The sequence below is a fragment of the Abramis brama genome (genome assembly GCF_963993115.1).
Source record: "Abramis brama genome assembly, chromosome: 14".
Classification (NCBI taxonomy): Eukaryota; Metazoa; Chordata; class Actinopteri; order Cypriniformes; family Leuciscidae; genus Abramis; species Abramis brama.
This window is the reverse complement of record NC_139976.1, coordinates 34,139,721-34,151,846: the sequence shown is the minus strand read 5'-3', so window position 1 is coordinate 34,151,846 and position 12,126 is coordinate 34,139,721. Positions and strand designations below refer to the sequence as shown.

Here is a 12,126-nt window from a genome sequence, read left to right as displayed (position 1 = left end):
AGAGAGAGCAAAAATGATATACAGAAAAAGATTTTATAAATAGTTCCACTGTAGACCGAAGGGGTTCCAAGTTGAAGAGATGCAGAAACACTGTAATAAACAGTTTAAAGTTTACCTTTAACAAGGACTTTAAGCATCACAGTGTCAAAATCATCCGCTCCTTCCTGTTCCGCATTATAAATGCAGATGAGGTCTTTGTTTTGGTAGATGCTTAAAACCTTTCAGGTACCAGCCAAGCAACAACAGGAAGAAAAAACAGCACTAAAAAAACTATTCATTTTTAGTATTTTGATGTTATATGATTGAGTAAAGAGTGTAACATTTACCCTGTCAACTTGTTTGTCCATCTCCAGCTCTGAAGGAAAGTATATCTTTAGTTTCTCCGCCAATCGTTCTCTAAGCTCCATGTTGGGAGTCCCTTCCTCCTTCTCAGCTCCTCCAGTTGAGGGCATCGGAGCAGATTGCACGTTCTCCACGATGTCACACACAAGATTGGCAAGCCCCCCCGAACCAGCCAGGACCAACCAGGGCATGGAATTCTTCAGAGAGATATCTAATGCCTGAAATGAAGAAATATTGTAAGAGAGAATTAAGAGATAGGACTGAGGACGTTGTGCATGTAATTAAACTGGAATCTGCTCACCTCCAGCAAGGAAGCTTCTCCAGATATCAGCATATTCAGAACAGGAATGTCAATACTTGCACTGCCTGCACATAAGATTGTGTTTTTTTAGCATATAGTCCTATATGTAAGTATATAGTCCTCGATGCTTTTATTAAACAGATCTTCACCTTAAAATATAATGCACACATATATACTGTACATACATAGGGCTGGGCGATATGGCCAAAAATATTATCATCAAAAAATACTTTTTTCCATTAATGGGGTAGGAAATGCTTTCCAAATATTTGTTAGACCTTGAGAATGAATGTAAAAATGTAAACTTGTTTGTTCACAATTAAACTTCACGGAGTGGCTACCTTTTAATTTAGGCCCCCCATGAAATCAACTTTATTTTTCTCTAAATTCTTTTTTTGGGGGGGGATTCTGTGTTTTATGATTTAATAAAAATTTAAATAAACTTTACCAATTTAATCAAGCTTTTAAAATGTAATCGAATGAAAAACAACAATCAATTTACAACAAAACATTGCATTTGTATTTTTTGTCAAATAAGACGCTGTAAAACAAAACTGTATAAATTTAAAACATAGATGAAAAAAATTCTTATTCCTTTAAGATATTCTATGAACCCTCTATGATATTCCTTAGAAATATTATTATTTTTGAGAAGTACATTTTAGTATACAGTATAGGGATGCATGATAATGCATTTTGGCCGATATTCGATATGCCGATATTTTCAAACTAATTTTGTCCGATGCCGATACCGATACCGATATATACACATTTTCCCCCTGATATATTTACACTTTTATTTTACTGAAGAGAAATCCAAGTCTCTCTCCTGTACTACCTTTACTGTATTACACTCATGTGTTAAGGCAATTTACAAGACAAACAAACAACATTTGATTCTACCATAAATGTATAATTTTACAAATGTAGACAGACATTCACCCCTGAAAAATAGGTAAATTATTTCACTTGGAGAATAAATGATATACCATTGCCACAGTTTATTTTTAAGTTCAGACTTTAAACTTCAGTCCTTAGAAGTAAAATAAATAGAAAAAAAATTTTCAAATAAAAAAATGTACATCTTCTCCTACTTGAACAGGTCTACCAAATGCTCCCCTGTTTTCGGTGCTGATGCGGTGGTGACCCATTCATGTACTGTAACATGAAAGGGTGGCGCTGCCAATAAAGCAACTAAAAGTTGTCACAGAGAAGCGCAAAAGTAATGATTATGAATATGTCAAATATAGCAAGGAGACATTTTAATTGTTTATTATAAACAAGTGTTTTCTGTGTCGGCTGCAAAGATGAAGTTGACTGACTACTGACTAGCCTACTCCGAAGATCGCGAGTCAGTCAACTTCATCTTTGCAGCCGACACAGTGAACGCGCCAGAGAGAAATGCACATTTCGGATTACATAGTTTTCTTTCGTTTTGAATTGTTATGTTTAAAAATATGATTTCAAACGTTCTGTGGATAATAGATATATTTATCTAGACGAACTCCAGTTCACGCACGCACCTCTGTGTCGTGATATCTATTATCTGGTTTACTTATTATTCATTAGGCTAAATCCAGGCAATGGGTTGATGAAACATTTTTTAAAATTAAGATACAATAATTACAAAACGAAATTCACTTAGAAAGGCTTTGTGCTTTCTGTTTGAGGTCTCTGTGGAAGTTTTAAAGCAGTCTCTATTAGTGCCGCTTTCAGAGCGCTCACGTCCGTAACCGAGAACTGTCACTGTTTTTCCTCATAAATGCGAACACGAAAAATAAAATAAAATGAATATTTTATGCTCTGTGGAGAGCATAGTAGCTTGAAGAGTTTACATTAGTAAGCTACAGGACATCGTCTTTCGAAACATGACCTGCACGAAAGAGAAAAAAAATACTGCGTCACTGTACCCAGCACTTCTGAAAATGCACTTGCGAATGCATCTCTGTCCCCAGCACATCACTACGGAGCCCGGGAAGTCACCTGTAGGAAAAAAACAAAACAATCCGTGGCGACGGTTTGGCAATCCGTCCGCTCAGTTTATAAACTGTACTCACGAATTCTCAAACTGTTCCCTCGGTTTAACAAATCGTGCTCACGGATTAATAAACCGTACCCACGAGTTTCTAATCCGCGCTCTCAGATTTGTAAACCGTGCCTTCAGTTTTTGCAATCTGTACCCACAAATTCATAAACTGTGCCCACGCTTTCGCAATCCGTTCCCACGGGTTTGTAATCTGTACTCACGGATTTGTGACTCGCCCTCATTTTAGAAGAACACATTAACGAATCCTATTGTATATTGTTTTATTGAATATTAATGGAATACATCAAATTGACATACGTCTGAATGCTTAAAGTGATTCTCAATTGTAGCATGTATGGTTGGAATATACGATTTAATATGAATGACGTGCATCAAAATATTTTGTTCATTTGTGATAATCTTAGCACTTTATTATTATTTTCTAACCTGTATTATGACTGATATTTGACGAATTGCTTTGTTCATTTTTTTGTAAGTTTTGGACAAAAGCGTCTTTTAAATATATAGCCTAAAATGTAATAATAATAATAATTATTATTATTATTATTATTATTATTATTATTATTTAAGTTATAAATGAACTATAAACGAGTTAACTTAGTAATACAGTAATATGTTTGTCATCAAATAATTTATCAATGTTTTATTATTATAGGCTATAACCTAACCTTTTACAGTTTTGGATAAAATAGGCCTACATTTTTTGCATAATTTTTGCTTAAAAATAAAGCATTCATAAATTATTTTATGATAAACATATTATTGTCTAGTGAACTCATTTATAGTTATTAACTCAAATAATAATAATAATATTAATTATTATTATTATTATTATTATTATAATTATTAATATTATTACATTTTAGGCTACATATTTTGAAGACGCTTTTGTCCAAAACTTACAAAAAAATTAACAAAGCAATTCGTCAAATATCAGTCATAATACAGGTTAGAAAATAATAATAAAGTGCTAAGATTATATCACAAATAAACAAAAGAGTTTGATGCACGTCATTCATATTAAATCATATATTCCACCCATACCCGCTACAATTGAGAATCACTTTAAGCATGCAGACGTATGTCAATTTGATGTATTCCACTTAATATTCAATAAAACACTATACAATAAGATTCGTTAACAACGTGTTCTTCTAAAATGAGGGCGAGCCACAAATCCGTGAGTACAGTTTACAAACCCGTGGGAACGGATTGCGAAAGCGTGGGCACGGTTTATGAATTTGTGGGTACAGATTGCAAAAACTGAAGGCACGGTTTACAAATCTGAGAGCGCGGATTAGAAACTCGTGGGTACGGTTTATTAATCCGTGGGTAGGGATGGGAACCGAGAACCGGTTCTTCTTCAGAACCGGTGCCCAGTGAATCGATTCCTTGGAACCGTTAGTATGCCTGCTTAACGATTCCGCTTATCGGTTCCGCTCGTTCAAATGTGACACGACGTCACACACGTGCTGCGTTGTTTTGGTTCAGAACGTAGCAAACACTATGAGCAAACATGGTATCGAGGCAGAAGCGCTCTGACCGCGTCCTAACTACATGCGACGCGACGGCGCGACACGCGATAAAAAGTATAATTTTCCATGTTAATCAAAGTTTAACCAGCCGCGACACGCGACGATTCTATTTGAAACGGATCCTATTTTACTGCGACGTCGCGCTGGAACAACAATCTCAAAGTGTGGCAATGATAATATCAGGTACTATTTTTGTGCTTTATTTAATGTTAAAAGCGTGTATAAAGTGACTGAATATCATTTAGTGCTCCCAGCTTTGTAGCTGTAAAAACAACAATGGATAAGTCACATCAGATCTTGAAATTAAACAAATGGAAACAAAAACGTTCAAAATGTGAAGAAAACCCGTGTATTATTTGACAAAGATTGTTTTAGTAACTCAATAGCCTAATCCAAATGCACTGTTAATATTCCAAAAGACACAAGCTCTTCCTAAACTGTTTTCAGTCTGTGTTTTTAGTTTTTATGGCACATAAATGGCAGTTTTATTTATTTTTTTGTCCGGACCAATGAATGTGAAAATTGTCAATTTCCTAATCCTAAGGCACTCTTCTTGATAATCTTTCAAGGCACACAGGTTGAGAAACACTGCCCTAGGCTATAGGTCCCTGGACTTTACTTTGAGAAGTAGCTCACCTACTTTTAGGTTTGTTCTGAGGTTGCTACACATAATTTGTGTATACTCTGTGCTGTGTCTTCTGATCAGATATTAAAGCGAGTTAATACAAACAAATTTGTACTTATTCCCTCACCCAATAAGAATCGATAAGAGAATCGATAAGGAATCGGATCGATAAGCAATATCGATAATGGAATCGGAATCGTTAAATTCTTATCAATTCCCATCCCTATCCGTGGGCATGATTTGTTAAACCGAGGGAACAGTTTGAGAATTCGTGAGTACAGTTTATAAACTGAGCGGACGGATTGCAAAACCGTCGCCACGGATTGTTTTTTTTTCTCCCACAGGTGACTTCCCGGGCTCCGTACAAACCAAACTGACGCTCATGCTAGAAATGCCTCCACATGTTGGAAGTTTAAGTTGCTGGCACTCATGCTATGTTCACGGTCGTCACGTGCACATAGGAAACACGCCACCCTATCGGCAAGGCTCATCGGCAGAAATATTCATATCGGCCGATGCCGATGATGGTCATTTAAAGCTTTTATCGGCCGATACCGATGTTGTGCCGATATCATCGTGCATCCCTAATACAGTAGTGATATATTTCTGTCATAATTGCTTGAAGTTAAACCAAACTTTTATTTTTGACTGTTTGTCGTGAATATCTTTGAGTTTTAGTTTCAGTTTCAGTGAAATTAGCAACATTCACTGACTGGCTGTTGTCGCGTTTATTTCCGCTGTGTGATAGACTGTTTGATTTATCCATACCGAGTAAAAATGTCCACAACTTATCATCGTCGACGTAAATTTTATTGCAATTATCACCCAGCCCTAATATATACACACACACACACACACACATGCATACATACACACACACACACACATACATACATACATATACATTAATTAATTCCTTTTCATTGATTATCATTAATATTTCAGTTCTCTGAATCACTGAACTCTTACTAATGTCATACTTTGTCAAAATAAACCTTCACATGACCTTCTACGAACACTTTCTGAATGGTTCGCCTAGTAGCCTTTTACACTAAAAGTTTGGTATTCTCTTGTAATACACCCAAAATAGCCATTAGGTGGCCAAAAATCTAAGCCTCCCTTGTTCAAACCAAGTATTTGCTAGTTACCGTGTTGCACTCCAGTTCAATGAAATAACTGCAATGAAACCATATTATGTAAACTCATCTCTACATCAGTAATATTCTATTAAACATAAGTATCTCATGAACATCAAGTTTAATGCCGTAAAGCACGCAAGCACGTAAAATGCCCTTTGTACCTGTGCGCTGACGTGAAATGTAATCTTCCAGACGCGCTCTGAAAGCGACCTCACCACCTTTACGCCCTATGGTCCCATCATCCACCAGAAGGAATGCCTTGTAATTATTATCCAGATGGCAAGAGTCCCGTGCTCCATTTTTGACTAAATACTTTGCAGGGAAACTTCCCTAAAAGAAAGAATGAGACACTGTTGTTCTGAAAGACCATATGCAAATGCAGTATGGAATGGTAGTTTATCTTCAAATTGGGAAATTGCATACACCAACTGCTCTATGCAGTACATAGCATGTGGACTTTTTATGAATAAAATATCTCTGAAGAATCTACCATATTTACACATTTTTAGCACACCATGGTGACTAGGAGCATGAGATTGTTGAGCCATGAAGAGTATAAATATGAGGTAACACAAAGGCCAAATTCCATAGATCATACATAAAAATAAAATAATAAAAAAAATAGAAGAAAATCTAGTTCAGTTATGAAACTCTAGAGGGCACAGGCTGATAGGTCATTTACCGGCCATCTGCAAGCAATCACACTATTGCCACATTGGCACAAGCTGATTGGCCTGATTGTAAGTTAGTCCTGCATCGCCCTATCAGAGTTCCTCTGAAACCCTCCACCTCCCCCAGCTCCAGCAAATCTTACATGCTCACAGCAGCGTGTCTGTGTATCTGTTAGCAGTAGCAAGTCCATACTTGCTCAGCAGCAGCAGTGTAGCAGATCTAGTCCGCCAAGACCAAATGCATCAACATTGCCATATTCAATAACATGCTAAAACTTTTCCGGGATTTGTCATGACTAAAATGTAGTTCTGATGTGCAGCAAAAGATGTTGAGCTTCACAAAATGAAAAGTGGCTGTAAAAAATAGCTAAAGAATTGAAAATTCCCATTTACAACATCAGGGCAATAATTAAGTTCCAAAACAGGAGATGTTATGAATCTGTCTGGAAGATGGACTAGATGGGTTTGGTGCACACATGCATAAAATGGTTCCCCCATGTGTACGGAGGATCTGGACATCATTTTGAGATACATGGCAACATGGATTCAATCAAATACCAACAGATAAAAAAATTAAAAATAAAAACCTGACTGCCTTTTATAGAAATCTTATAATGGGCTATGGTTGGATCTTCCATCGAGACAATGATCCAAAACACAAAAATGGGTCACTGATCACTGATCTAGTCAAGTGTTCTTCAGCCTCACCAGGATTTATAGGAGAAGAGCTGCTATCTTGGCAAAAGGAGGTTGCAAAAAGTATTGAATAAAAGGGTGCCAATAATTGTGGCTAATGTTTATTGGAGAAAAACATTTCATAATGAGATGTCCCCCACATTTTCCAACTGTTTTACTTCAATGAAAGGTAAAATTTTGGTGATTTTTAAAAAAGAGATCAACAGGATTAATGCAGATTTTTCTTCACAGGCTTCTTTGTTCATTCTTTGTTAGGGTGCCAATGATTCTCACCAGGACTGTTTATTTTTTTAAGTTGCGTTACCTCAGGGTTGACGAGCTGTTCCCGATTCTTCACCAGGCCCCAGGGAGCGATGCCAATAAGTACCACTTTACTGAGAGTGACAGAAGACGTTGCAGTGGCATAATCTTTCACAGCTTGTCCTACACACTTGCCGAGGCCTTCCATCAGCCCTCCGGTTATGATCCATGCACCTATATGTAATGTATAAGGTATTTTGTTTTACCTGTCACAGACCCAAACATTCTAAAAATACGAATCATGTAATATTTAGTTATTTATATTCATTATTATTATTATATTTCCATTAAATTGCTTTGTGCATAATTATTTTTAGTGAAACGTATATATTTTTTATTTATTATATACACACAGAGAAGAACTTGCTGGGCGACCTTCCAGACATACACCAGGTTGATGAAATAAATAATCCTGCAGGAATTTATGGGTCTTTAATGACTTGCAGTTACTCTAGACATGCATGTATGATTCATATTCATACTTCTTGCATCTTGTCAGTTTACAATAGAAGGCAGAGTTGAAGTTTGCTCAAATCACTGTGGTCATGCAATTTTCGGTTGCTCATCGATCATTTCAGGTATGACATTTACGAACAAAGAGTCGCAAGGCAAACCTTTTCACAAATCACAGTCTGGCAATCAAAACTTCTACTCCGATATCACAACTTTAACACCGTTCTGAAAGTAGCATAATGCAAACCTTTGTATAGCATGGAAATGTATGAAAAACATGAAAACAGATATGAACAATATTAAGTGTGGAGAGAAGACGATACCTGTACTCTGTGCAGCTTTAACCAGCCCCTGCCTCAGCACCTCTCGCACCCAGGTCTTGACCTCTGACTTTTTCTCACCACCGACCACTGACACCACCAGGTTGGGCTGCGGCAGTTTCCAATGCTCCCTCATGATATTGAAGACCCAGGAAGAATCAGCGGTGCTGGAGAGACGCAAAAACTGGGATAAAGAGAAGGGGATTGAGATCAAAACGGGAATCAATGGCGAGAAGCAACTGTAAGTTACAGAAACAAGCTACTGATTTGTTAAATGTGGTTATTTCTTTAACTTTGGGCAATTTTTATGTCCCAGGGGTTGTTCCTTTGCATTTTTCACGTAGATCTCCGCTTCGTCATGCCCTGTGGCAATCCCTGCTGGACCCTTGAAAGTTACATCAACTTTGTGCTGTGGACGAATGGATCCGTGTTCACAGTGGTCAAACCAGAGGATAACAGGAGCCTTGTTCAGCCACACCTCACAGACGTCATGCAACCAATTAAACACTTTTAACATAATCTTCTTTGTCATCGTCTGCATCTACAACTATGTGTGACAATTCTTTCTGTGTGTCGTCCCTGTGATGAACCGGCCATCTGTCCAGGATGTTTTCCTGCCTACGACCCGAGATGATGGGAAAGACTCCAGTCTCCCCACGACCCAACACATGACAAGTGCTTTGGATGGATTAATGGATGGATAGATGGATGGATGGGCTACTCTTCTTTTCTCGTGTCTTCCTTGATCCATGTTTCCAAACAAAATCATTCTGATGCCATCACGATTTACCAAAAGATGACTGAAAAAAAAACTACTGTAATACTACTTACTACTGTAATAGAGACCAAAAATTGGACACCTGGGTTGGCTTTCAGATGAAATTGCAATTAGTTGTGTTTGTATTAATTATTATTTAATTTCATTGTAAATATTCTGCAAAGATTTTATATTTCAATATAATTCCTGTAAAAATGCACAGAGTTTGCCACCATTCTGATTTGAATGTGCTTATATCAGTTTTGTAAGCAGTGTGTTAGCATTCAAAAATGTGCTGAGAATATATAATGTTTGACAAAAGTGTTCATGGATTTTAGGAAATGTGGTCATTGAATGCATTTTGTTCGAAAGCAATGAAAAATCATTCACACTCACAGTTTGGTTTGCAAAGATTTCTGTTTCACTGAATGTGTGAATATTTTTGAAAATGTGGCTTCTGTATTGACCAATGCTTGTTAGCAATTGAAAAAAAACGTAAGTGAAAATTATTTATATACATTTTTACACAAAATTCCAGCACAATATTAGAACAACTTTTTTTCCCAGAAGGGTCTGGCTGCAGACAGTCTTAGCGTGCAAGTCTGAGAGTGCAAATGCAAGTCTGCAGCAAGCCGCTATTGGAAAGTTGGTTTGCTTGTTTACCAAAGTGTATTCTCTATAATCTCTATTTTCCATGTGATCCAGATCACTAATATCTATAACTTTATAGCTCATACAGCTCATATACAGCCCATCCACAATGGAGAGGTACTCACATAGCTGTGTCTCTTGCCGGCCCCAGCAAACTCCAGCTCTCCATAGGCGTCTGTGGGCTGTTCGGAGGAGTGCTGTGTGCTGTCCCAGTGACTGACCATGGCTGTGCTGAAGTTATCGCCCAGGGCCGCTGAGGGGTGTGTGTCTCGCGTGGACCCACACTGACACAGACCACCATTGCTACAAAACAACAGACGGATCAGAAGGAATCTAACAAGACATACTGAATTCTCACCAAGTCTGACATCTTACCCGAGAGAGTCCTCCACAAATGTTGTGCACACTCTCTTTTTAAATAAATTTGGAATCCAGCTCTAAAAAAAAAAAAAAAAAAAAAAAAGAATTTAATGAATGCACTAAAAACATGATAGCTAGTACAACAGTGGTTTTGGACTTACGGTGACAATGTCACTAAGTTAGCAAGATCAAGCTAGTATATTAAGCTTATTATGTGATCTATTGAGGGAAAAATACTGAGTGCAATTTCAAAGCTTGTAACACTTTATCTTATCTAGTGGTTTTGCACAAGGAAGGTCAGAATGAGAAAATCACAAAACTAGGGTAAACAGCTCACTTTAACTCATAATTTATCCCCACCCATCCCTTTCATCAGGAAAGCAATACAGACCAGTTTAGCCATTAAGGTGCTTCATCACTTATTTAGATCATATGTTTTTATTTTCCCCAAATGCAACTTTGATTGAAATGATAATGTTTGATTTAATGATAATTTAGATTAACCTCAGGTTGCTACAGGGTGTGACTGTAAATCAGACTAACTTACATAAAAAGCTTGTTGTTCATTTAAAAAATACAACAATTGCACTGTAATACATGAACACTGCAGTTAGTAAAGTGAGGCCATACGACAAAAGACGAACATGACACACACATGCACACACACACGTCTTGTTTTAACCCATGGTATGTTGTTTTGAGGAACTCCCTGAAGTCCTGCTGCTCATAGCCAACACTGAATCTTAACGACACCGAATGCTTTAAAATACGGAATCTTTAAGAACATAATATATGACAAGCAAACAGCTAAAGCGTGTTTGTAATGACGATACAAAATCAAATGCAAAAAAAAAGCTCGCTTCTGTTGTAGCAAGTAATCAACTTTTTGACAGACCTACCAGATCTGTTTTCGGCATCACGGCGACTCCAACTTGTTCAATGTCCCTTTCATTCATCTTGGTTTGTTTATGGACTATAAAGTCGCTGTTAGTTTGTAGTAAGTTTCACTTCAGAGCGCTCTGCAGAAGCGCGTAATCTCCATTCGGTGAGAGGAAGTCCGGGATCGCTCGAGACTGTCGGGTTACCTGCAGAAACAGGTGTAACCAGGGCTCGCGTCGGTGTGGCAACAGAGGAGATGGTGGAAGTGTGTGTGTGTGTGTGTGTGTGTGTGTGTGTGTGTGTGTGAAAAACGAGACAGTAGGTTACCTGTGAGATGAGACATAATGCTCATTTATGCTTGAATCAAAATCCGGTTTATTGTTCGATACACAAAGGATTTGTCTAATCACCGTCAACAAAATGCCAGGTTATAGTTGTTATATTTGCTTATTATGTTAGGGATAATTCAAGATAATTGGAACATTTAGATAATTTGAGTCAACAAAATGAGTCAACAAAAACAGGTAACCTATCTCGTTATATATATATATATATATATATATATATACAGAGAGAGAGAGAAAGAGAGAGAGAGATCAAAACACTGAAACACACTAAAATTAAACTTTTCACACAATTAGCAAAACCTTACACTCAGGGAGCAAAACACAAGGCTAGATTTGCACAACTGTAAGCACATTGTCACCTTCACACTATTTGGAAAACATTATACACAGTGATTTGCAAAACACTAAACACACTTGTATATCAGACACAGAAGTATATCATGATGTCACTTGCAATTCCAAAGCACTGACTGTCAAATTACCACACCTATGAGCCAATCTGTTAAACACAGCCATCAGGTGCACAAACACATGATTGCTAAATTGTAGACACACCAGAGACAGAGGCCGAGGTCGAGCCAGAGGCGGAGGAAGACCTGAAGCAGGAGGAGAACGTGCACAAAGAAGAAGAGGACCAAACTTATCAAATGACATTCGCAACACTAGTGGACCATGTTGTGAACCACGGATTGACGCTGAGGGA

General features: G+C 37.5%; 1 protein-coding gene across 1 annotated transcript in view; it reads right to left on the bottom strand.

Moving 5' to 3' along the window:
• LOC311096686 (transient receptor potential cation channel subfamily M member 4-like) overlaps positions 1-11,153 on the bottom strand; it is a gene marked incomplete at its 5' end in the record, with an annotated part of 42,095 nt that extends 30,942 nt beyond the window's left edge. Inside the window, 9 exons of the mRNA XM_084135992.1 lie at positions 116-218; positions 327-560; positions 644-708; positions 6,151-6,319; positions 7,661-7,830; positions 8,433-8,613; positions 9,963-10,140; positions 10,213-10,274; positions 11,097-11,153. Coding sequence (XP_083992118.1) covers positions 116-218; positions 327-560; positions 644-708; positions 6,151-6,319; positions 7,661-7,830; positions 8,433-8,613; positions 9,963-10,140; positions 10,213-10,274; positions 11,097-11,153 — 1,219 coding nt within the window. The remainder of the gene's footprint in view (positions 1-115; positions 219-326; positions 561-643; positions 709-6,150; positions 6,320-7,660; positions 7,831-8,432; positions 8,614-9,962; positions 10,141-10,212; positions 10,275-11,096) is intronic.
• Positions 11,154-12,126: the final 973 nt, after the last annotated feature.